Here is a 26,320-nt window from a genome sequence, read left to right on the forward strand (position 1 = left end):
CACATCAACCAAGGTCCTCACCTGACTGACGTAACTTCCGATCACCTGCCCCCACTTCCTGTCACTCGCCCCTCACTGACATCACTTCCTGTCATTGGCACCTCATTGACCTCACTTCCCCCCACCAATCCCCTCACTTCCGTCCACCGTCACTGACCTCACCTCCTGCCCCTTGCCCATCACAAAGATGGTGGCTGTAACCGGGAGCTAAACTCTGGTGTGGAGCCAATGGATCCGGATTGATTCAGAGAATCCTTCAGCACAAACACACAGTGAGATCAAAAACAATAACAGAAAATGCTGGAAAACCTCCAGGTCCGTGGGGAGAGAATAGAACCAACGTTTCGAGTCTGATGACCCTTCATCAGGGGCAGCGAGACCATTTGTCCGGGAGTTTGAAAGAGTTTTAGGGCAAGTGGGATCAAAGGTTATGCGGGGAAACCAAGATTAGGCCATTGAGTTGGACAATCAGCCCTGATCGTAATGAATGGTGAAGCAGGCTGAAAGGGCCAAATGGCCTCCTCCTGCTCCTATCTTGTACGTTTCTATGAATTATTCCTTTTATCCAGACTCTTCCTCGGTAGAGAAATCAAATCACCTCCAAATAATAAATTCTAAATGAGGGAGAAAAGCCGAGCACACCGATCTTAGATAATTAACAACAGAAGCTGAAGTGACTTTAGAAATTATTCCCCAGCCAGAGGTTTGGGTCTGGAATTTGCTGCTCAGAGTTCACTAGAAATTGATTTGATTTCTTATTGTCACATGAATTAGCATGCACGGTGGTGTGGTCAGCAAACTTAAAAATCAAATTGGAGGGGAATTTGGCCACACAGACACTGGTGTACAAGGAGTATAGGCGGGGGCTGAGAACACAGCCTTGTGGGGCACCGGTGTTGAGGATGATTGTGGAGGAGGTGTTGTTCCCTATCCTTACTGATTGACATCTGAGAGTTAGAAAGTTGAGGATCCAGTTGCAGAGGGAGGTGCTGAGGCCCAGGCCACAGAGTTTGAAGATGAATTTGATTAATTCAGCTCGTTAATCTGAGATTCACAATCGCCTGGATGAAGAAATATCTCCTCATCTCATTCTCAAATTACCAGCTCCTTATCCTCGGTCTGACACCCCCCCCCCCCCGTCAGAGAGGGAAATTCCCAGGCAAGACCACAGGAGACAACATTGAGCGATGGGCCGAAGTGCCTTATCGACTCCAACTCTGCGGATCCGCTCCGGGTTTGAGTGCGGATCCGCTCCGGGTTTGAGTGCGGATCCGCTCCGGGTTTGAGTGCGGATCCGCTCCGGGTTTGAGTGCGGATCCGCTCCGGGTTTGAGTGCGGATCCGCTCCGGGTTTGATTGCGGACAGGATGAGGCTGTGTCGGCTGCTGCCTCTGTTGCTGCTGCTGTTGATCGGTGAGTCCCTGTGGCCGGAGGCCGGACACTGATTGACCCCCCTCTCTCTGGCCGGAGGCCGGACACTGATTGACCCCCTCCCTCTGGCCGGAGGCCGGACACTGACTGACCCCCTCCCTTTGGCCGGAATTTCCGCGATTTTTACCCTGTGCCCTGGAACCCGGAAATACCCTTTCCCCAAAAATCCCCCTGAAATATCCATAAATCCATTAAATATCCCCCCAACTCCACTTAAACATGATTAAACATCCATAAATCCACCTTAAGCATCCTTAAATCCATTAAATATCCCCTCCAACTCCCCTTAAACATTATTAAACATCCATAAATCCATTTAGCACCTCCCCAACTCCACCCAATCCCCTTAAACATTCTTAAACCCATTAAACATCGCCCGTTCCCTCCCAGTGCTGCTCTTTGCTCCTTTTTAATTTCTTATTTCTTTGCTCCTCAGATTGGGTTGATTCCGATTCGAAGTCAAACCAAGGCCGATATCTTGACAGCAACCAGGGTGCCAGTGGGGGCAACAGCATCGCCAGCAAGACTGGGGTTGGCAACAATGGCAAGACTGAGGGTGCTGGCGCGGGCCAGCCCAGCACCGACGTGACCAACACTGATGATGCTCGCAAGACCGTGAATGACAATAAGACCGTGATTGACGTCAAGACTGTGACTGACAGCAAGAACAAAGTAGTTGCCAGTGACATCAAGAATGTGGACAGAAAAAAGGATGAGGGCAAGAACAAGAGTGAGAATAACACCAAGGAGAAAGGCAATTCACTAGCTGCCGATGTAGACAAGTTTGAGAACAAGACAAGGACTAGCAACAAGGACAAGACTGTGGTTGCTGGCAGTGAAATCCACAATGTTGAGACTGGTAATCAAACTGCTAAAGGTGATGTAAATCAAGGCAAGGGAGCATTGAATGATGAGGAGAGAAGCAGAGACCACCCAGCAATATCTGAGGCCAAGAAGTCACAAACTGGGCAGAGCAATAAGGGCAACGAGGGAGGTGATGAAGAGGAGGATGAGGAGACACCAGAAACAGACGGAGATGGGAACGTAAAGGGGGCTGGTGACAGTTCAACTGCTGTTGGAGGATTGGTGAAGGATGGGGTGAACGTTGATGCTGATTCAGTGCCCAGAGACGAGCCTGAGAGCAGCCATTTCTTCGCATATCTGGTGACCACAGCAGTTATTGTTGCTGTTCTTTACATCGCCTATCACAACAAGCGTAAGGTGAGGGGAATAGAGCTGTGGGATTGCCATGAGAAAATTGCAGAGACTTTTAACAAGTATTTTGTATCCATCTTAGCAGTAGGAGACACCACAGTATCCAAAAATGTTTGAAAATCAAAAGGCAAAAGTCAGGGAGGAACTGGGAACAACTATTTTCACTTCAGATAAAGTTACAGCAGTACACATGGGACCTATTGATCTGTGTCCTAAATCCTGAAAGAAGTGGTTGCAAAGATAATCTTCCAAAGTTTCTTAGTTTCCCAACCAAGTGGTAAAACACAAATCGAACGAATACCTCTTCAAAATGGGAGACAGAAAGCAGGAAACTATAGGCCAGTTAGCTTGAAGTCTGTCACAGGGAAAATTCCAGAATTCCTTATTCGAAAGACGAGCAGAAGATTTAGAAAATCTCGATACAGTCTGGCAGAGTCAACATGGTTTGTGAAAGAGAAATAACATTTGACAATTTTCTTTGAGAGTGTGACGAAGTGGGAAAATGGGAATCAGTCATTTTTTTTGGATTTCCAAAAAACATTCAGAAAGGTGCCAATATAAAGTCGAGGGCAGGGGCGATGATGTACTGTTAGAATGGATCGAAGATTGGCTAACTGGAAACTATCCGAGTTGGCACAAATGGCTCAGTTTCAGGTTGGCAAACTGTAACGAGTGGAGGGCTGCAGGGATCAATGCTGGAGCCACAACGATTTGTAATTTATATCAATGACTAGAATTAAGAGGTCAACTGGATTGTAGTCGCATTTGCTGATGACACAAAGATTGGTGGAAAGCAAGTTGAAAGGGAGTACAAAGAGTCTGCAAAGGGATATAGACAGGTTAAGCGAGTGGGCAAAATATTGATAGGTGGAGTACAATGTGGGAAAGTGTGAGATTGTCCACTGTGGAGAGAAGAATCGTTGAGTATTACTTACAGTGAGAGATACTGCAACACAGATGGGTCTGGCTATCTGAGTGAATTAATCCCAATAGGTCACTGTGCAGGTACAGTAAGTAATAAAGACAGCAAACACAATGTTGGCCTTTATTGCAAGAGGGATAAAGCATGAGGATACAGAAGTCTTGCTTTAACCCGACAGGGTATTAGTGATACCACACTGAGATCGCAGTGTCCGGTTTTGGTCACTTCACATCAGGAGGGATAAACTTGCAGTGGAGGCAGTTCAGAAAAGGTTCATCCAGCTGGTTCCTGGGTGAAGAAGTTTGTTTACAAGAAAAATTCAGTAGGTTGGACCTATACTTGGAGTTTAAGACGAAGAAAGGTGATTTTTACTGAAACAACGAAGATTCTGAGGGGGCTTGATAGCGAGGATGTTTTGCCTTGTGGGGAAATCCAGAACCAGAGAACATGGTTTAAAAATGACAGATTTCCCACTTAGGACAGCAATGAGGATGAATTTAGTCTGTCAAAGGGTTAATGGTCTCTTTTCTTCTCCAGCGAGTCATGGAAGCTGGGTCATTGAATATATTTGAGGCAGATTTACACCAATTTGTGATTGACAAGTGAATCATAGGTTATGGGGTCAGGCAGGAAAGGACCATGACTTTACTGAATGGTGCAGCAGGTTTGAGGGGCTGAGTGGCCTCTTCCTGCTCCTAATTTACATGTTCAGAAGTTCACAGGAGGCATCAATGCTTCATGGGGGAAAGATGTTACATTCCCCCTCCAATACTTTCAACCCCCCTCCCCCAACCTCAGGTAAAGTACAGCAAGTGTCTTTTTGTGAATGGGGGAAAGCAGAGTTATGGGTAGGGGGGAATTATCCCCAGGTCGGGGGAGGATTGTATTTCATTCTGTTTTTCTGTTGCAGATTATTGCTGTTGTAATTGAAGGTCGGAGGTCAAAAGCCAGTCGACGCCCAAAGTCAACAGATTATCAGCGATTGGACCAGAAGGTATGCTTTTGCCTTCTTTTCTCCTTTCCTCCTCACTTCACCCTCTGTCCTTGCCCCCTTCTCCTGATTCACTCCTTCTCCCTCTGCCCCTCACTCAAGTTTGATTTTCTATTCTGCTCTCCCCTCTCCAGATGTGAAGATCCTCAACACTGACAGACCCCCTACAGAAGCACTTTCATTCCCCCGCCCCCTACCTTCTCTCCAAACTGAGAGACCCTTTCTGCACACCCAAGGTCAGTTCAGCAGAGAGCTTGCTTCAGAATCATTTCTCCAGATCTCAGCCAGCTTTGCGTGAATGACTTTCCCTCTTTGTACAAAGACTCTCAATGATGTTTCTGTCGGGTAGGGGGATGCGGTGCAGCAATCCGCAGTTGATTTTTAACCGTCTGATAATGGAGAGCTCAGCCACGATGTGCTGACGATAAATAATGGGAAAGTAAAGGTGATGCATGAAGATGATGGAATGTATAGGGGTGTCGGGGGGAGGGAGTGAGAGGGGGAGTCAGGGAAGGGGGAGGGGGAGTCAGGGAAGGGGGAGGGGGAGGGGGAAACAACAGTGGGGAAGCGGGAAGTGACAATGAGGTAAGTGTGTGTGTGTGTGTGAGAGAGATTGGGGGGAGTGGGGGAAAGGGGAGGAGGAGTCAGGGAAGGGGGAGTGAGAATGGAGGTGAGTATGAGTTGTGATTGGGGGGGTATCTCTGTCCTGTGGATGGAAGTGAGAGGGAGACACAGTGGCTGTGGGAACAGTTGCTGCTGCTTCTAGGCTGGGGAGGTCCAAACGGAGTGAGGTTTCAGCATTATTTCTTCATTTCTGCATCAACTTTGAGGGGAAACTCCTGCTACCCAACTTTCCCCAGTCGGGGCGGGGTCAGGAACTGGAGGATATGTAATGTTTGCCTAGGAAGGTTTGGGGTGCTCTGTTGGACAGGCACCAAGGTGTTGCTGAGTGAGTGGCTGAACAGGAAGGAACATGGGCTTCTCAGCATGTCTCTCAGTGAACAGCAACAGTAAAGCATGAAGGCAGATGCTGCTTTCAGTGACTGACTCCAGGCATAGCTCTGTGCGTTTGGGTAATATTCAGTCTCTTTCTGTTTGTATTTTGGGTTGAAAATGTCTGTAAATGGTTATAGCAGCAGAACGATAAGTGCAGAGTCTGTGTCCACTGTGGGGTAAGCCTCCCCTGGAGCCCAGGCACATCATCATGTAATCATTCGAAAGAAAATTAAACTCAATGGCTGTGAGCTCTCTTGCCTGCTTCTCCAGTTCCTTCATCCTCCTGCTTCTGCTTTCTGCACCGGACGACTAAAATCCTTTCCCGAGACACTTGGGAAAGTTGGAAGAGAAATTATCTTCAAATAAAACAGTTCACAAAAATGCAAAGCAATTCCGAATGTAGAAAGAAAACTGTAAAAGCAATCAGTACTCAGCAGTTGGACTGCAACTGTAATGATAGAGTTAATGTTTCAGAATGAAGGAAATTGTGGGTCCACTAGCCACGGTATTTGCATCACTAATAGTCATGGGTAAGGTGCCTGCAGATTGGAGAGTGGCAAATGTTGTGCCTTTGTTTAAAAAGGGCTGCAGGGAAAAGCCTGGGAACTACAAGCCAGTGAACCTCACATCTGTGGTGGATAAATTGTTGGGACAAATTTTGAAAGACATGATTTACAAGCATTTAGACTGATTAGGGACAGTTAGCATGGCTTTGTGAGTGGAAAATCATGTCTCACAATTTGATTGAGTTTTTTAAAGGGGAACCAAGAAGGAAGATGCGGCCAGTGGAGTTGATGTTGTTTGGATGGACTTCAGCAAGGCCCGTGACAAGGTACCGCATGGTAGGCTGTTGCATAAAGTTAAATCTCATAGGATTCAGGGTGAGGTATCGAACTGGATACAAAATTGGTTTCTTGATAGAAGCCAGAGGGTGGTTGTAGAGTTGTTTTCAAACTAGAGGCCTGTGACTTGTAGTGTGCCTCAGGGATCAGTGCTGGGCCCACTGTTATTTGGATGATTTGAATGAGAATACTGGGGGCATGGTTAGTAAGTTTGCAGATGTTGGTGGCATAGTGGACCGTGAAGAAATTTCTCTCCAATTGCAACGGGATCTTGATCAACTGGGCCAGTGGGTTGACGAATGGCAGATGGAGTTTAATTTAGACAAATGCAAAGTGATGCATTTTGGTCGATTGAAGCAGGGTAGGATTTAGTCAGTTAATGGTCAGGCGTTAGGGAGAGTACAACACAATGACATCTCCAGGATGCAGGTTCATAGCTCCTTGAAAGTGGAGTCACAGGTGGACAGAGTGGTGAAGAAAGTATTTAGCATGCTTGGTTTCATTGATCAGAACATTGAATACAGGAGCTGGGACATCTTGTTGAAGTTGTTTCAGACATTGGTAAGGCCACACTTGGAATAATGTGTACAGTTCTGGTCACCCTTTTATAGAAAGGATATTAAACTAGAAAGAGTGCAGAAAAGATTTACCAGAATGTTACTGGGATCTGATGGAGTTAAAAGGAGAGGCTGGATTGACTGGGACTTTTTTCTCTGGAGCATAGAAAGCTGAGGGGTGATCTTATAGAGGTCTATAAAATAATGAGGGGCACAGATCAGCTCGATAGTCAATATCTTTTTCCAAAGGTAGGGAAGTCTAAAACTAGAGATCTTAGATTTAAGGTGAGAGGGGACAGATACAAAAGTGTCCAGAGGGGCAGTTTTTTAACACACAGGTCATGAGTGTCTGGAACAAGTTGCCAGAGGTAGTTATAGAGGTGGATCAGAAGGACCTGTTTCCATGCTGTAAACCTCTGACTATGATGACCTTTCATTAGAACCCTTCCATGTACAGAGATAGTTGCAAAGGAACTGGCTGCGAAAATGAGCTTTAGTCAATATTTGGTCAAACACAAAACGGGAATTAAAAGGCAAAAGAAGTAAAGAGGAAAATGGAAATCTCATCAGAGACAAGAACAGAACTCCTTCAAATCAGATGTTCTTGTGAATTAAGCAAAACATTGGAGATCTGAAATAACAGTGCTGGAAATACGCAGCACAACAGGCAATAGCTACGGACCTTCCAGAGACCGACTGAGGGCTTCCTTTCACTCTTTGTTTCTGATTTCTGGCAATTTTGGTATTGCTTTGTAAATCAGTTCTTTTTCTAAAGAGTATGTGAATTGTGTAAATGAATGGGTCTTTACAAGTGGAGATTTGTATCATTGTCTGAGGTCTCATACATTTGGACACCACCAACAGCCCATCCATCTCCTAAACCGATTGTGGAAAATGTCACTCACTAAACCAGTTGCAACAGCTCAAAAAAAAGGTTCATTTGAAACTCAATATTGTACAGAATGAACACTGCTGTGAGGGCAAAATAAAAGCAGATATATGGACTGAGCGAAGAATTTCAGCCTTTGTTTACCTTCTGTATCAAGGCAGATCCCTGAGACAGGGAGTTACAGAAAAATCAAAGTCTCTGCATGAGCAGCAAGTCCAGAAACAAAACAAATCAAGATCAGGTTCATCTTTTTCCAATGTTCTCCCAAGTAAACAGTAAAAGATTGCATTATCTTTGTCTAAACTCTGACACTGCAGGTAAGACTACACGACTTAGAATCCAAGCACATTTTGCAGTGATTGATCCCTCACTCGCTCATATCACTGGGGTCTCGTGGTAGATGCACACAGATAACCACCTTCTGACCAATGGCCATTTCTCAGTGGGGAAAATGCTTGCGTCACAAGTTTAAAGTTTATTTATTAGTGTCACAAGTAGGCTTACATTAACACTGTATCCTCACTGGCTACAGGGGAGGTCCCAGAGGATTGGAGAATGGTCAATGTTGTTCCTTTGTTTAAGAAGGGTAGCAAGAATAATCCAGGTAATTATAGGCCAGTGAGCCTTCCATCAGTGGTAGGGAAATTATTGGAGAAGATTTTTCAAGACAGGATTTATTCCCAGTTGGAAATTAGTGGACGTATGAGTGAGGAGGGAGGTCGTCTCTCACAAACCTGATTGAGTTTTTCGAGGAAGTGGCGAAGCTGATTGATGAGGATAGGGCAATGGATGTTGTCGACATGGAGCTCAGTAAAACCTTTGACAAGGTCCCTCATGGCAGACTGGTGCAAAAGGTGAAGTCGCACGGGTTCAGAGATGCGCTGGCAAGGTGAATACAAAACTGGCTTGATCAAAGACAACAGAGGGTCGCAATGGAAGGGTGTGTTTCTGAATGGAGGAGTGTGACAAGTGGTGTTCCTCAGGAATCAGTGCTGGGACCTTTGCTGTTTGTAATACGTATAAATGATTTGGAGGAAAATGTAACTGGATTGATTGGTATGTTTGCAGACGACACAAAGATTTGTGGATGGTAATGAGGACCATCAGAGGATTCAGCAGGATATAGATCAGTTGGAGACTTGGGCAGAAAGATTGCAGATAGAGTTTAATCTAGGAAATGAGAGGTAATGCATTTTGGAAAGTCTAATACAGATAGGAAATATACAATAAAGAGCAGAACCTTTAAGAGTATTGATAGGTAAAGGGATCTGGATGTACAGGTACACAGGTCACTGAAACTGGTAATGCAGGTGGAGAAGGTAGTCGAGAAGGCACACGGCATGCTTGCATTCATTGGTCGGGGCATTGAGTTTAAAAATTGGCAAATCGTGTTGCAACTTTATGGAACCTTAGTTCGGCTGCACTTGGAATATCGTTCATTTCTGGTCGCCAGAAGGATATGGAGGCTTTGGAGAGGGTACAGGAAAGATTTACCAGGATGTTGCATGGTATGGAGGGTATTAGCTATGAGGAGAGGTTGGAGAAACTAGGTTTGTTCTCACTGGAGTGACGGATGTGGAGGGGAGACCTGATAGAAGTCGACAAGATTATGAGAGGCATGGACAAAGTGGACAGTCAGCAGCTTTTTCCCAGGGTGGAAGAGTCAATTACTCGGGGGCACAGGTTTAAGGGGTGAGGGGCAAGATTGAAAGGAGATGTGCAAGGCAGATTTTTTTTACAGAGGGTGGTGGGTGCCTGGAATTCGTGGCCAGGGGAGGTAGTGGAAGTGGATACGATAATGACTTTTAAGGGGTGTCTTGACAAGTCATGAATAGGACGTGAATAGAGGGATACGGTCCCTGGAAGGGAAGGGGGTTTCAGATAAGTCAGGCAGTGTGGTCGGTGCAGTCTTAGAGGGCTGAAGGGCCTGTTCCTGTGCTGTAATTTGCTTTGTTCGTCATTCACTGCAATGAAGTTACTGTGAAATTCTCCAGGTTGCCAAGCTCCGGCGCCTCTTCAGGTCACTGCATGTAACCAGCACGTCTTTCAGACTGTGGGAGGAAACCAGAGCAGGTGGAGGAAACCCACACACACACACAGGGAGTACAGACTCGACACGGACGGTGACCCAAGCTGGGAATTGAACCTGGGTCGCTGCCACTGAGAGGCAACAGTGCTAACCACTTCAAGCCCCATTTCAGAAATTTGCACAAAAAATTCAGGCAAGATGTCTTGTGCAGTAGCACTGCACTGACAGGGGCACTAATCTTAACCAAATTTTTTTAACCAAGTTTTTAAATGATCTGCTCTAATACTTCCACATATATGTGGGTCGGTGTTAGATGTTATTTGATAGTGTTCCTGTAAAATTCTTTGAGGTGTTTTATGATGAGCGAGATGTGTAAGTAAATACAAGTTGTTGATTGAAATGTTGGAGTGATCATGATTCCGCAGGTGGAGATGTTGGGAGATGTCAGTTTGTGAGTTGGGGTCAATTCAAAAACAGAAAAACCTCTTCTTTCAGTTTGGTGATGAAGCAAGGCATCTGCTTCTTGCCGCCATTCTCCTGTCCTTTGGACTCAAATGTCAAGGCAACCAGCCTGTTAACCCGAGTCAAGATTTGCAGCAGTTCCCAGCGTCTCTCACTCCCACACAATACCTCATTCAATACGTCACACAAGCGCTGGAGGAACACTGACCCACCAGGCCGGAGAAAGGCACCATGATCTGTAAACAGAAATAAAATCTGAGGGTGATCTGGAAAGAGTGATATTGAGCTGAGACGAGTAGACACGTTCTGCGAATTTACCAGCCTCTCCTTTCCTGTGGGCCATTTACCCAAAAGCAGGATGAGAAACAGCAACATAACTTAGAATGGCAGCTCGTCATCTCAACAACATGATCTACATGAGGCTGACAATTAATGATTTATGATAAAATAAATGAACTGTCAATCATGATCAATTGTCAAATCAATCAGCAAGGCCTCGGGTCAGGAATGGGCCAGAGGCCTGGGGGACGGTAGGGGGGATGGCGGGGGAGGGGAGAGGAGGGGGGGGAGAGAGGAGGACGGGGGGTGGGGGGGGGGGGGTGGGGGGGGGGGTGGGGGGGGGGGTGGGGGGTGGGGGGGAGGGTGTGGGGGGGAGAGAGGAGGACGCGGGGTGGGGGGGGGAGGGTGTGGGGGGGAGAGAGGAGGACGCGGGGGGGTGGGGGTGGGGGGGGAGAGAGGAGGACGCGGGGGGGGTGGGGGTGGGGGGGGAGAGAGGAGGACGCGGGGGGGGTGGGGGTGGGGGGGGAGAGAGGAGGACGCGGTGGGGGTGGGGGGGAGAGAGGAGGACGCGGGGGGGGTGGGGGTGGGGGGGGAGAGAGGAGGGGGGGGTGGGGGTGGGGGGGGAGAGAGGAGGACGCGGTGGGGGTGGGGGGGAGAGAGGAGGACGCGGGGGGGGTGGGGGTGGGGGGGAGAGAGGAGGACGCGGGGGGGGTGGGGGGGAGAGAGGAGGACGCGGGGGGGGGCGGGGGGAGAGAGGAGGACGCGGGGGGGGCGGGGGGAGAGAGGAGGACGCGGGGGGGGCGGGGGAGAGAGGAGGACGCGGGGGGGGCGGGGGTGGGGGTGGGGGTGGGGGGAGAGAGGAGGACGCGGGGGGGGGGCGGGGGTGGGGGTGGGGGGAGAGAGGAGGACGCGGGGGGGCGGGGGTGGGGGTGGGGGGAGAGAGGAGGACGCGGGGGGGTGGGGGGAGAGAGAAGGACGCGGGGGGGTGGGGGGAGAGAGAAGGACGCGGGGGGGGGCGGGGGTGGGGGTGGGGGGAGAGAAGAGGACGCGGGGGGGGCGGGGGTGGGGGGAGACAGGAGGACGCGGGGGGGCAGGGGTGGGGGAGAGAGGAGGACGGGGGGGGCGGGGGTGGGGGTGGGGGGAGAGAGGAGGACGCGGGGGGGCGGGGGTGGGGGGGGAGAGAGGAGGACGGGGGGGGGGGGGGGCGGGGGTGGGGGGAGAGAGGAGGACGGGGGGGCGGGGGTGGGGGTGGGGGGAGAGAGGAGGACGGCGGGGCGGGGGTGGGGGGAGAGAGGAGGACGGGACGGGGGGGGGTGGGGGGAGAGAGGAGGACGGGGGGGGGTGGGGGGAGAGAGGAGGACGGGGGTGGGGGGGTGGGGGGAGAGAGGAGGACGGGGGGGGTGGGGGAGAGGAGGACGGGGGAGAGGAGGACGGGGGGTGGGGGGGGGAGAGGAGGACGGGGGGGTGGGGGGGGGAGAGGAGCACGGGGGGGTGGGGGTGGGGGGGGGAGAGGAGCACGGGGGGGTGGGGGTGGGGGGGGGGAGAGAGGAGGACGGGGGGGGTGTGGGGAGAGAGGAGGACGGGGGGGGCGTGGGGAGAGAGGAGGACGGGGGGGAGGAGTGGGGTGGAAGGGGGGAGAAGAGGACGCGGGGGAGGGGAGGACGCGGGGGAGGGGAGGACGCGGGGGAGGGGAGGACAGTGGTGGGGAAGGGCGGGGAGAGGAGGACCGGGGGGGGGAGGGGGGGAGAGGAGGACCAGGGGGGGAGGGGGGGAGAGGAGGACCGGGGGGGAGGTGAGGGAGGACGGGGGGAGGGGAGGGGAGGGGGAGGGGGAGGACGGGGGCGAGGGGGGGGAGGGGGAGGGCAGGGGAGGGGGGAGAGGGGAGAGAGAGGGAGAGGGGAGAGAGAGGGGGAGGGCAGGGGAGGGGGAGAGAGAGGGGGAGGGCAGGGGAGGGGAGAGAGGGGGAGGGCAGGGGAGGGGGGAGAGAGAGGAGGAGGGCAGGAGAGGGAGGGGGGAGAGGGGGGAGGGAGGAGGAGGGCAGGAGAGGGAGGGGGGAGGGCAGGAGAGGGGGGAGGGCAGGGGAGGGGGGAGGGGAGAGAGAGGGGGAGAGCAGAGAGAGGGAGGAGGGCGGGGGGGAGAGGGTGGAGGGCGGGGGGGGAGAGGGTGGAGGGCGGGGGGGGAGAGGGTGGAGGGCGGGGGAGAGGGGGGAGGGCAGGGGATGGGGAGGGGGGAGAGGGAGGAGGGCGGGGGGGGAGAGGGAGGAGGGCGGGGGGGAGAGGGAGGAGGGCGGGGGGGGAGAGGGAGGAGGGCGGGGGGGAGAGGGAGGAGGGCGGGGGGGGAGAGGGAGGAGGGCGGGGGGGAGAGGGAGGAGGGCAGGGGAGGGGGGAGGGCAGGGGAGGGGGTAGAGGGGGAGTGCAGGAGGAGGGGGGAGGAGGGAGGGAGAGAGGCGGGGGGAGGAGGGAGGGAGAGAGGCGGGGGGAGGAGGGAGAGAGGAGGGGGAGGGCGGGGGGAGAGCAGGAGGGGGGAGGAGGGAGAGAAGGGGGGAGGAGGGAGAGAAGGGGGGAGGAGGGAGAGAAGGGGGGAGGAGGGAGAGAAGGGAGAGAGGAGGGGGGGAGAGGAGGGGAGGAATGGAGGGGGGTGGAGGGGGGAGAGGAGGCGGGGGGAGGAGGGAGATGGGGATGGGTGGAGAGGAGGAGGGAGGGGAGAGGAGGGGGGTGGGGAGGAGGGAGAGAGGAGTAGGGAGAGAGGGGAGGAGAGGAGTGGGGAGAGGAGGGAGAGAGGAGGAGGGGTTGGGGAGGAGGGAGAGAGGAGTCGGGGGAGGAGGGAGAGAGGAGTCGGGGGAGGAGGGAGAGAGGAGTCGGGGGAGGAGGGAGAGAGGAGTCGGGGGAGGAGGGAGAGAGGAGTGGGGGGAGGAGGGAGAGAGGAGTGGGGGGAGGAGGGAGAGAGGAGTCGGGGGAGGAGGGAGAGAGGAGTCGGGGGAGGAGGGAGAGAGGAGTCGGGGGAGGAGGGAGAGAGGAGTCGGGGGAGGAGGGAGAGAGGAGTCGGGGGAGGAGGGCGAGAGGAGTCGGGGGAGGAGGGCGAGAGGAGTCGGGGGAGGAGGGCGAGAGGAGTCGGGGGAGGAGGGCGAGAGGAGTCGGGGGAGGAGGGAGAGAGGAGTCGGGGGAGGAGGGAGAGAGGAGTCGGGGGAGGAGGGAGAGAGGAGTCGGGGGAGGAGGGAGAGAGGAGTCGGGGGAGGAGGGAGAGAGGAGTCGGGGGAGGAGGGAGAGAGGAGTCGGGGGAGGAGGGAGAGAGGAGTCGGGGGAGGAGGGAGAGAGGAGTCGGGGGGAGGAGGGAGAGAGGAGTCGGGGGAGGAGGGAGAGAGGAGTCGGGGGAGGAGGGAGAGAGGAGTCGGGGGAGGAGGGAGAGAGGAGTCGGGGGAGGAGGGAGAGAGTGGGGGGAGGAGGGAGAGAGAAGTGGGGGGAGGAGGGAGAGAGGAGTAGGGGAGGCGGAGGAGGAGAGGGAGGGGGGGAGGAGGAGAGGGGAAGGGGGGAGAGGAGGGAGGGGGAGAGGAGTGGGGGAATGGGAGGTGGGGGGGGGAAGGGGAGGGGGAGAGGAGTTGGGGGGGAGAGGAGTTGGGGGAGGGGGAGAGGAGTTGGGGGAGAGGAGTTGGGGAGGAGGGGAGAGGAGTTGGGGAGGAGGGGAGAGGAGTTGGGGAGGAGGGGAGAGGAGTTGGGGAGGAGGGGAGAGGAGTTGGGGAGGAGGGGAGAGGAGTTGGGGAGGAGGGGAGAGGAGGAGGGGAGAGGAGTTGGGGAGGAGGGGAGAGGAGTTGGGGAGGAGGGGAGAGGAGTTGGGGAGGAGGGGAGAGGAGTTGGGGAGGAGGGGAGAGGAGTTGGGGAGGAGGGGAGAGGAGTTGGGGAGAGGGGAGAGGAGTTGGGGAGGAGGGGGGAGGAGGAGAGGAGGGGGAGGAGGAGAGGAGGGGCGGGGGAGGGAGGTGGAGGGAGGGAGGGGGGAGAGGAGGGAGTGGGGAGAGGTGGAGGGGAGGGGGGAGGGGGAGAGGAGTTGGGGGAGGGGGGAGGGGGGAGGAGAGGAGGACGGGAGGGGAGGGGAGGGAGGGGGAGTGGGGAGGGGAGGGGGGGAGAGGAGAACGGGGGGGGGGAGGAGAACGGGGGGGGAGGAGAACGGGGGGGAGGAGAACGGGGGGAAGGAGAACGGGGGGGAAGGAGAACGGGGGGGGGGGGAGAAACGGTGGGGGGAGGAGAACGGGGGGGGAGGAGAACGGGGAGGAGGGGAGGAGAACGGGGGGGGGGAGGGAGGAGAGGAGGACGGGGGGTGGAGTGGGGGAGAGGGGGAGAGGAGGACGGGGGGGGAAAGGAGGACGGGGGGAGGGGGGAGAGGAGGACGGGGGAGGTGGGAGAGGAGGACGGGGGGAGGGGGAGAGGAGGACGGGGGGAGGGGGGAGAGGAGGACGGGGGGAGGGGGGAGAGGAGGACGGGGGGAGGGGGGAGAGGAGGACGGGGGAGGGGGGAGAGGAGGACGGGGGGAGGGGGGAGAGGAGGACGGGGGGAGGGGGGAGAGGAGGACGGGGGGAGGGGGGAGAGGAGGACGGGGGGAGGGGGAGAGGAGGACGGGGGAGGGGGGAGAGGAGGACGGGGGGAGGGGGGAGAGGAGGACGGGGGGAGGGGGGGGAGGGGGGAAAGGAAGGACGGGGGGAGGGGGAGAGGAGGACGGGGGGAGGGGGAGAGGAGGACGGGGGGAGGGAGGGGAGGAGAGGACGGAGGGGTAGGGGGGAGGGGAGGACGGGGGGGAGGGGAAGAGGACGGGGGGAGTGGGGGAGGGGTAGAGGACGGGGGGGGGGGAAGAGGACGGGGGGGAGAGGACGGGGGAGGGCGGGGGGAGGGGGAGTGGGGGAGGGGAGGAGGGGAGGGGGGAGGGAGAGAGGAGGGAGAGAGGAGGGGGGAGGGGGAGGGAGGAGGGAGAGAGGAGGGGGAGGGGGAGGGGGAGGGAGAGAGGAGGGGGGAGGGAGGGGGAGGAGGAGGAGAGGAGGAGGGAGGGGGTGGGGATGAGAAAGGGTAGGGTGAAGGGAAGAAGGGGAGGGGGAAGGGAAGGGAAGGGGGAAGGGAAGGGGGAAGGGAAGGGAAGGGGGAAGGGAAGGGGGAAGGGAAGGGGAGGGGAAGAAGGGGAGGGGGAAGGAGAAGGGGAGGGGGAAGAAGAAGGGGAGGGGGAGGGGAATGGGGGAATTGGGAGGGGGAAGGGGAGGGGTGTTGGGGGGTTGGGGGGAAGGGGGATGGGGAAGGGAGTGGGGATGGGGAAGGGGAGTGGGGAGGGGAATGGGGGAATTGGGAGGGTGAAGGGGAGTGGGGAGGGTGAAGGGGAGTGGGGAGGGTGAGGGGGAGTGGGGAGGGTGAAGGGGAGTGGGGAGGGTGAAGGGGAGTGGGGAGGGTGAAGGGGAGTGGGGAGGGTGAAGGGGAGTGGGGAGGGTGAAGGGGAGTGGGGAGGGTGAAGGGGAGGGGGTAGGGAGAGACAAGGAGGGCCTATTTTTATACTCCATTACATGTGAAATAAAGGCCAACATTCTATTTGCCTCCCTCGTGAGTCATTCATGTACATAACTGAGGCCCAGCTGTGGTCCTTGAACTAACCACAGAAAACTCAGTGTGGTGACTATGAGAGAGTGCAAATGTGAGTTTTTTTAATTCATTCGTGGGACATGGGCATCACTGGTTGGTCAGCATTTCTTGCCCATCCCTTGTTACCTGACAGCAGTTGAGAATCAACCATATTGCTGTGGCTCTGGAGTCACATGTCGACCAGACCAGGTAAGGACAGCAGATTTCCTTCCCTGAAGGACATTCATGAACCAGATGGGTTTTTCAGACAATCAACAATGATTATATGGTCATCAACAGATTCTTAATTCAAGATATCTTTCATTGAATTCAAATTCCACCATCTGCTGTGGCAGGATTCGAACCTGGGTCCCCAGAACCTGAGTTTCTGGATTAATAGTTCAGGGATAATACCACTTAGCCAATATCTCCCCCGGTGAGTATGTGCATAAATTTGATTGTGAGGGTAGTGACAGGTTGGGAGGAATGTCAGTAAGGTACAAATGAATGATTCTGTCTTCTCTCCTCTGCCTCACATTATGTCCATCCTCCTCTCTTCCCCACACCCTCCATTCTCTCTCACTCTCCTAGTCACTTTATCTTACTCCTCTTTTCTTTTCCTTCCTCCTTCTTGCCCTCTGTTTGTTCCCCTGCTGAGTTGCCCGAATGCTGGATGTCCAAACATTCTGCAATACTTACCAGGACTAGTGGAGAAATGGACAACAGTATCTTCGGGCACCGCTTCATAATGTGAGAAGGAATTCTGCAGAGAACAGCCACTGTCTGTTTCAGTCACTCCGTCAGTTTCCACATACACTCCATCATCCAGCTCTGAGCCTCTGCAGGCCTGAGAAGAACAATATCAGCACAACGTGGGGCAGATATGTAGGGACTCTGGCAAATCAGGCACAGACTCGGGGACAGCACACATTGAACATATATGTATGTGGGTCCACAATTACATTACAACTTACAGCACAGAAACAGGCCATTTGGCCCAACTGGTCCATAATGGTCCACAGAGCCTGTTCTTCACCCCATCAACATAACTTTCTTACGCTTTGTCTATTTATCCAGCTTTCCCTTAAATTGATCAAAACTATTCACCTCAGCTACTCCATGGCAGCAAGTTCCACATTCTCACCATTCTGTTATTTGTGTTGAATTTTACAGTGTGAGTCTCCCCTTTCACTTTTCCCACAAGTGGAAGCAGTCCCTCTGTGTTCACGCCATCAAGAACATTCCTGTCTCCTGGTAGTCCTTATGTACATCTGGTAATATCCTTATAAATCTAGTAGCCCTTTATCCATTTAATGATGGGCTGACTAGACTGTATACAGTTCCTTCTTGTGATCTCATTAAGCTTCACTCGGTCTTGCACAATTTCTCTGTTTCTCAGTTCTGCTCCTTCACTAATCAATCTGAGGTTTAGGTCTGTTTTTTATGGCTTTAATGATCTGCATCATGACTGGCAGTCATTTATGTATTTGTTCTGACCATCGCCCTTTATTTGCCAATTAGATTCATATTTCCTCAGAAAATACAATCTCTTATTTTCTCACCAGTCTAAAATCTCACATTTACATGTGCTGAAAATAATAATCCCATTCTGCTCCTTCACAAATGACCGGTACTTTGTTGCAGTTGGCCTCAGCAGTGACCATCCACCCTCCTTCCCTCTCCCACTTGCCCATGGCACCTCCCCTGCTCCAGCTTGCCCATGGCACCCCCCACCTCTGCTTGCTGATGGCAAACCCACCCTCACCCCTGCTCACGCATGGCACCCCCCCCCACCCCTGCTCACGCATGGCACCCCCCCCAACCCTGCTCACGCATGGCACTCCCTACCCCTGCTTGCCGATGGCACAGTCCCACCACCAAGTTATATACGATTTTTAGAAACTTTTGATTCCAAAATAAATCAAGGAGAACATAAACAGTGAATAATAATTTATCTCAAGAATGAATTTGTTAAGACTTTCTTTTCAGAGTTCTGCTGATGATGTGTTTTTAGATTCTTGCTTTTTTCTTTCAGTAAAGATTCCACCAGTGTTCCTGTGACAGGTGTTAAACTGCCCGATCTCCACCTCTTTTTCTGTAAACAGCTATAACGTCAATTATCCATCGGCCCTCTGGCACCACACTTTCTTCAAACTAATTATTACAGAGATTTAATCATCTTTCTGCTAACTCTTCTTGATATGTATTTTCATTGTACAGAAACAATCCATCCAGCTGAGAGTTTTTCTTTTATAGAGTCAGAGGTTTACAGCACGGAAACAGGCCCTTCGGCCCAACATGTCCATGCCGCCCTTATTATTTTTAAACTCCGAAATTAATCCCAATTGCCCACATTTGGCCCATATCCCTCTATACCCATTGTCCCCATGTAACTATCAAAATGCTTTTTAAAAGATAAAATTGTATCTGCCTCTACTACTGTCTCGGCAGCTCATTCCAGACACTCACCACCCTCTGTGTGAAAAAGTTGCCCCGCTCGACACTTCTGTATCTCTACCCTCTCACCTTAAATCTACACCCTCTAGTTTTAGACTCCCCTACCTTTGGGAAAAGATATTGACTATCTCGTTGATCTATGCCCGTCATTATTTTATACATCTCTGTAAGGTCACTACTCTGCCTCCCACGCTCCAGAGAACAAAGTCCCAGTCGTTCAAGACTCTCCTTATAACTCAAACCATCAAGTTCCGGTAACATCCTAGTAAATCTTTTCTGCTCTCTTTCTAGCTTAATAATATCCTTTCAATAATAGGGTGACCAGAATTACACACAGTATTCCAAGTGTGGCTTTACCAATGTACAACTTTAACAAGACGTCCCAACTCCTGTATTCAATGTTCGGACCGATGAAACCAAGCATGCCGAATGCCTTCTTCACCATGCTGTCCACCTGTGACTCCAATTTCAAGGAACTATGAACATGTACCCCTAGATCTCTTTGTTCTGTCACTCTCCCCAATGCACTACCATTAACTGAGTAAGTCCTGCCTGGTTCACTCTACCAGAATGCATTACCTCACATTTGTCTAAATTAAACTCCATCTGCCATTCATCAGCCCACTGGCCCAACTGATCAAGATCCCACTACAATTGGAGATAACCTGCCTCACTGTCCACTCTGCCACCAATCTTAGTGTCATCTGCAAACTTCCTAACCATGCCTCCTGTGTTCTGATCCAAATCATTAATATAAATGACAACGAACTGTGACAACACCACTGGTCACAGGCCTCCAGATTGAAAAACAATTCCCCTCACCCACCCTCTGACTTCTGTCAAGAAGCCAACCAATTTGTATCCATTTCGATACCTCACCCTGGATACTGTGAGATTTAACTTTCTGCAACAACCTACCATGCCGTACCTTGTCAAAGGCCTTGCTAAAGCCCATGTAGACAAGATCAACTGCACTGCCCTCATCTACCTTCTTGGTTACCTCTTCAAAAAACTCAATGAAATTGGTGAGACATGATTTTCCACTCAGAAAGCTATGCTGACTCTCCCTAATAAGTCCTTGCATCTCGAAATGCCTGTAGATCCTGTCTCTCAAAATACCTTCCAACAATTTACCCACCACAGATGTGAGGCTCACTGGTCTGTAGTTCCCAAGCTTTTCCCTGCAGCTCTTTTTAAACAAAGGCACAACATTTGCCAGTCTCCAATCTTCGGGCACTTCATCCATGGTGATTCAAATATCTTGGCTGGGGAACGTGCAATTTCCTCCCTAGCCTCCCATAACCTCCTGGGATGTACCTCATCAGGTCCTGCAGATTTATCTACCTTGATGCACTTTAAGACTTCCAGCACCACCTCCTCTGTAATATGTACACTCCTCAAGACATCAATATTTAATTCCCCAAGTTCCCTAACATCCATGCTTTTCTCAAAAGTAAATACTGATGAGAAATATTCATTTCGGATCTCACCCATCTCTTGTGGATCTACACATAGATGACCTTGTTGATCCTCAAGAGGCCCGCCCTACTCTCTCCCTTGTTACTCTTTTGCCTTTTATGTATTTGTAGAAGCTCTTTGGATTCTCCTTAGCCTTATCTGCCAAAACTATTTTGTGTCCCCTTTTTGCCCTCCTGATTTCTCTCTTAACTCTACTTCTACACCCCCCATACTCTTCAAGATTCACTTGATCCCAAAGGATGCCTATGCACGTCATGCGCCTCTTTCTTCTTCTTGACCAGAGCCTCAATATCCCAAGTCATCCAGGATTCATGACTCCTACCAGCCTTGCCCTTCACTGTAAGATGAACATGTTTCCCCTGAACCCTGGTTAACACACTGTTGAAAGCATGCCACTTACCAGACGTCCCTTTGCCTTCCCACAGACTCCCCCGATTAACTTTTGAAAGTTCCTGCCTGATACCTTCAAAATTGGCCTTGCTCCAATTTAGAATTTTAACTTTTGGGACAGACCTATCATTCCACATAGCTCTCTTAAAACTGATAGAATTATGGTCACTGGTCCCAAAGTGATCCCTCACTAACACTTGTGTCACCTGCCCTTCCTTATTTCCCAAGAGGAGGTCAAGTTTTGCCCCTCTCTCATCAGGACATCACATAGTGAATGAGAAATTCCTCCTGAATACACTCAACAAATTTCTCTCCATCCAACCCTCGAATACCGCAGCTGTCCCAGTCAATGTTGGGAAAAACAAAATCTCCAACTATTACCACCCTATTTTTCTTTAATTCGTTTTTTAAAAATATTTTTCCCTATCATAAATTCTCATCAAATTTCTGTTGTCACATCTTCCGTTACATCTCACTAAAGCAAGGTCATTAATATTCCTACAAATCTGCTACTCTGTGTGGAATTTGTCTCCCGTCTGCCCTTTAACAACTCCATTCCAAGTCCAACTTGCCTTTTATATGATGTGACTGAAGAATATTTTATCATTTTGGATCATGTACAGATACAGAGAATATGAGAACAAGCACAGATAGGGATGGGAAGTAAGAATCTAAATTTTTGCTCAGTGTCGACACACGTACCTGTATGAAGAAGATCTTTGGTTTCCCAGCAAGTGATGGGCAGTTGTGTGATGTGAACATGGAATAAATGTCTCTGAGATTAACTGGGCGACAGTCTGATCCATAAATCATCCCTTCCTTCCCATGGCTGGAGATTATTGAGATGAAGCAGGAGCCATGAGTCCGACGGCTTTCTGTGAGTGGGCGGGGGGGCATGGGAAGGATATCACTGAAGTAGGATCCAAACATTGTATTAACCCAATACTGCACCAACTAATCCCACTCTCCCACTCAATCCCCATGGCCCTTAATATCCCACCCAGCCTTTCCCCACTCTCCTGCTTATTTCCTTGTTCATTCTTGGGATGCAGGCGTTGCTGGCTGGGCCAGAATTTGTTGCTCATCCGTAACTGCCCTTGAACTGGGCCAGTGGGTTGATGAATGGCAGATGGAGTTTAATTTAGATAAATGCATTTTGGTAGGTTGAACCAGGGCAGGACTTACTCAGTTAATGATTGGGCATTGGGGAGAGTTACAGAACAGAGAGATCTAGGGGTACAGGTTCACAGCTCCTTGAAAGTGGAGTCACAGGTGGACAGAGGGGTGAAGAAGGCTTTCGGCATGCTTGGCTTCATTGGTCAGAACACTGAATAGAGGAGTTGGAATGTCTTGTTTCAGTTGTACAAGACATTGCTAAGGCCACACTTGGAATACTGTGTACAGTTCTGGTCACCCTCTTATAGAAAGGATATTATTAAACGAGAACGAGTGCAGAAGAGATTTACTCGGATGCTACTGGGACTTGACGGTTTGGGTTATAAGGAGAGGCTTGATAGACTGGGACTTTTTTCTCTGGAGCGTAGAAGGTTGAGGGGTGACATTATAGAGGTTCATAAAATGAGGGGCAGAAATCATCTGGAAAGTCAATATCTCCTTCCAAAGGTAGGAGAGTCTAAAACTAGAGGGCATAGGTTCAAGGTGAGAAGGGAGAGATACACAAGTTTCCAGAGGGGCAATTGTTTCACACAGAGGGTGGAGAGTGTCTGGAACAAGCTGCCAGAAGTAGTAGTAGAAATTTTTGTCTTTTAAAAAGCATTTAGACAGTTATATGGGTGCTATGGGTATAGAGGGATATGGGCCAAATGCGGGCAATTGGGACTCGCTTAGTTTAAAAAAAAGGGTGGCGTGGACAAGTTTGGCCAAATGGCCTGTTACCATGCTGTAACCTTTACTACTCAATGAATTGAATGCCTTGCTCGACCGTTTCCATTTCAGAGGGCATTTAGGGATCAACCACATTGCTGTGTCTGGAGTCACATGTTGGCCAGGCCAGGTAAGGGCAGTAGATTTCCTTCCCAAAAGGACATGAATGAACCAGAGGGGCCTTCACGACAATTGATGATAGTTTCATGGACAGAGACTTCAAACTCCATATTTTTATTGAAGTCAAATTTTGCCATCTACTGTGATGGGATTCAAACCCAGGTCCCCATAATCCTGGGTCACTCCTCATACCGTTTAATATCCCACCCATCCAATCCCACTCTGCTGCTCACCCCTTTATATTCTGCTCAGTTTAATCTCACTCCGCCCCGAGTCACTTACCTTCTCTGTACTCTTGCAGAATCTCCTCTGCTGTGTAATCGATTTTAAACTTCACCTCAAAACCCAGCCTGGACAGAACGCTGTGAAGTTTCCTGGTATCATTTGAAGCTCCAACCCGCTTGCTCAAATTGGGAGGGTGGAATTCCTGCACTGTGAAAATCAGTACTCTGGCTTTGATACTGTGTGAAGCAGCCAGGGAATCAGTCATTTTAGCCACAACAGAAGACAGTTCTGATCAATGCAGCTCACACGGACTGCTCTACCTGCTGAGAGTCAGAGAACAGGTGACTCCGCCCTGCTCAATCCAAATTAAAGGGACACTGCTGTCACCAAGATAAGTTCTTGTTCTGGAGTTTGGAACACACATAAGGCATCATTTCTGTTATAGTAGGACACAAATTCTACTTTAAATAAGAGCAGACTGGACTATTAAACTAACACTGAACAGTGGGTGTAATAAAAAACAGAGAAAGCTGCACAGCCTGAACAGGTCAGTCAGTATCCGTGGAGAGAAATTAAACTCATGCTTCAAGTAACCTGACTCAGTTCTCATGAAATGGTTAAAAAGCTGCAGAGATGCTGCTCGACCTGACCACTGTTCCCAGCATTTTCTGTTTCTATTCTGGATTTTCAGTCTTTGATTTTAAAACAGGTGAGCACGTAGATTTGATGAGTTGGATATTGACTCAGCGACTTACTGGATTAGGGATCAGACAGTGGCTCAGTTCCAGGTGTAACTGATGAAGTCAGGTCGTTGATCGGAATTCCATTGTTTTCCTGAATAAACTCATGTGAGTCACAGTGGCACCTTTCACTTTCTATTTAAATTGATTTTACAGGATGTGGACATGACTGGCTAAACAGGCATTTATTGCCCGTGAGCAAGTTGGTGAGCTGCCTTCTTGGACCATTGCAGTCCACGTGGTGCGGGTACAGCAAGAAATCTCACCACACCAGGTAAAAGTCCAACCAGTTTATTTGATAGTAAACCCACAAGCTTTCGGAAATGCTGTTCCTTCGTCAGGTGTGTGAAAGGTTCTGATCAGAGAAGCGCATATAAAGTCACACACAGTTTAGAATGCTAATCAGTATTCTGTAAACTGTGAGAGACTTTATATGCCCTTTTCCTGATCAGAATCTTCCACACACCTGACGAAGGAACAGCATTTCCGAAAGCTTGTGGGTTTACTATCAAATAAACTGGTTGGACTTTAACCTGGTGTGGTGAGATTTCTTGCTGTACCCACATCAAATAAACCTGGTGTTGAGAAATTTCTTACTGTGTTTACCCCAGTCCAATGCTGGCAACTCCACATTGTGTGGATACAGCCACAGTGCTGTTTGGGAGGGGGTTTCAGGATTTTGACCTCATGACAGTGAAGGAACTGAGATATATTTCTAAATCGGGTGCTTGGAGGGGATCTTGCTGGCGGTGGTGTTCTCATGTATCTGCTGTCATAGAGGTTTTCAGGAAACAGGCCCTTCGGCCCAACTTGTCCATGCTGCCCTCTTTTTTAAAGCCCCTAAACTCATCCCAATTGACTGCATTTGGCCCATATCCCTCTGTACCCATTTTACCCATGGTTATGTATCTAAATGCTTTTTAAAAGATAAAATTGTACCTGCAATTGCTGTCCTTGTCCTCCAAGCTCGTGGAGGTTGCAAGTTTGGAAGGTGCTGTCTAAGCAGCTTCAGTGAGTTGCTGCAGTGGAAAGTCTAACAAAGGCAACAATTTTAGCCCTAATCATGGATTAAGATTAATCTGGGTTCTCACAGCAAGCTCCCAGCCTCCCCCAGATGACTACCAGACAACATGCAACGCTAACTTCTTCCAAAGTGCTTTACTGCTGACCCGTGATTTTCTTAATAACATCCCAATCAGATAAGCTAAAGCTATTCATCACTAAACTGCTACACAATAGAATTTGATAATTTAAGCTTCGTTAATGACACCAAGTGCCAATGTGGTAAAGTCTAACACATTAATATCAACGTTTAAAAGCACTATCAATATCACCCATATCAGTTAACAATATCAGAAGCATCATAACATTCCTGTCATCAATATCATCAGTATTATCAGTTGTCCAATATTGTACCTTTAGGAAGTCAAATCTGCTGACTGGAGAACGGGACCCTCAAGTCCAGATCCCAGTCCATCCCTGCATCCTTATTTACTCAATTCTGACCAACATCCCACTTCCTATCCTCTACAAACTTGCTATCATCAAAATCTTTCATTGAAATAACAGAAACCCTACAGTGCAGGAGGCAGCCATTTGGCCCATCTCGTCTGCACTGACCACAATCCCACCCAGGCCCTACCCCAATATCCCAACATATTTACCCGCTAATCCCTCTAATTTACGCATCTCAGGACTCTACGGGACAATTTTTAGCATGGCCAATCAACCTAACCCGCACATCTTTGGACTGTGGGAGGAAACCCACGCAGACATGAGGAAAACGTGCAAACTCCACACAGACAGTGACCCAAGCTGCGAATCGAACCCAGGTCCCTGAAGCTGTGAAACTAACCACTGGGCTACCAGGCCATCCCAATGGTGTTTGTTTCTTGTTTCTGAGCTGACACCAAGCCCTGTTCACCCATGATCCCATTCTCTCAGACCTACACTGGATCCCCTTCTCAGTAACTGTCATGGCGACCTTGGCAGTCACGTGAGTTTTCTCATCTGAGGTTTCAGCAAATCTCAGGGTGCATGTGACACATAAACAAGATACAAGTACATGTCAGATGGAACAAGAGGCTGGAAACCTGCAGCTGTGACCTCGGTCAGCAGGTTGTTTAGTTACGGATTTGCTTTTTTTCAGTGATAAATAGTTTTCCTTTCCTGTAAATAAATAGTGGTTACTCCATCCCCAGCCAGAGCTTTTGTTATTGCAGTAAAGCTGCCCTTGATTTTAAAATTTTCACTCTTGTTTTCAAGTGCCTCCATGGTCTCACTGCTTTTTAGCTCTTTAACCTCCTTCAAACCCACCACATCCAATCACTTCCAAATACATCCTGACATTCCTTTCATTCAGACCATTGCACATTCCTCATTTTCATTGCCCCATTATTAGTGATTGAAGCCCCGTGGAATTCACTTCCTCAACCTCCAGGGCAGCATGATGGCAGTGGTTAGCATTGCTACTTCTCAGCATCAGGGACCCGGGTTTGATTCCTGGTCCGGGTCACTGTTTGTGTGGTGTATGCATATTCTCCCCATGTCTGTGTTTCTCTTCTGTGTGCTCCAGTTTCCTCCCACAGTCCGAAAGATGTGCTGGTTAGGTGCATTGGCTCCGCTAAATTCAACCTCAGTGTACCCAAATAGGCGCAGGAGTGTGGTGACTGGGGGATTTTCATAGTAATTTCATTGCAGTGTTAGTATAAGCCTACTTATGACACAGATAAATAAACTTTACTCTGGCTCTTTCCCACTGAAAGGTTCCCCCTCAAATCAACCTTGTTGACAAAGTCCTTGGCTAATACCTCCTTCCTAAGCTTGGT

The 26,320-nt window shown here is 50.8% G+C and overlaps 2 protein-coding genes across 2 annotated transcripts; one reads left to right on the forward strand and one right to left on the reverse strand.

Annotated features, from left to right (window-relative positions):
- Window positions 1-1,300: 1,300 nt before the first annotated feature.
- Window positions 1,301-5,038, forward strand: LOC145361303 (uncharacterized). The gene is made up of 4 exons (XM_080216955.1): window positions 1,301-1,412; window positions 1,867-2,651; window positions 4,478-4,561; window positions 4,693-5,038. The coding sequence occupies exons 1-4, from the start codon at window positions 1,367-1,369 to the stop codon at window positions 4,696-4,698; spliced, it is 921 nt and encodes a 306-aa protein (XP_080073081.1). The 5' UTR covers window positions 1,301-1,366; the 3' UTR covers window positions 4,699-5,038.
- Window positions 5,039-9,296: 4,258 nt separating this feature from the next.
- On the reverse strand, window positions 9,297-23,044 carry LOC145361308 (caspase-3-like; the record flags this gene model as incomplete). The annotated part of the gene is made up of 4 exons (XM_080216961.1): window positions 9,297-10,569; window positions 16,897-17,044; window positions 21,226-21,398; window positions 22,810-23,044. Coding segments are annotated over 4 exons (792 nt in total), but the record flags the coding sequence as incomplete, so codon positions are not given.
- Between the last annotated feature and the right edge of the window lie 3,276 nt (window positions 23,045-26,320).

This window comes from Carcharhinus amblyrhynchos, chromosome 34 (assembly GCF_965287045.1).
Source record: "Carcharhinus amblyrhynchos chromosome 34, sCarAmb.v2.hapA, whole genome shotgun sequence".
Classification (NCBI taxonomy): domain Eukaryota; kingdom Metazoa; phylum Chordata; class Chondrichthyes; order Carcharhiniformes; family Carcharhinidae; genus Carcharhinus; species Carcharhinus amblyrhynchos.

Excerpts from the sequence above, each read along its gene's own strand:
- LOC145361303 (XM_080216955.1), top strand. The coding sequence starts at position 1,367 with ATGAGGCTGTGTCGGCTGCTGCCTCTGTTGCTGCTGCTGTTGATCG. Across the intron at positions 1,413-1,866 it reads GTTGCTGCTGCTGTTGATCG|ATTGGGTTGATTCCGATTCG; the intron begins GTGAGTCCCTGT and ends TTTGCTCCTCAG. Across the intron at positions 2,652-4,477 it reads CCTATCACAACAAGCGTAAG|ATTATTGCTGTTGTAATTGA; the intron begins GTGAGGGGAATA and ends TTTCTGTTGCAG.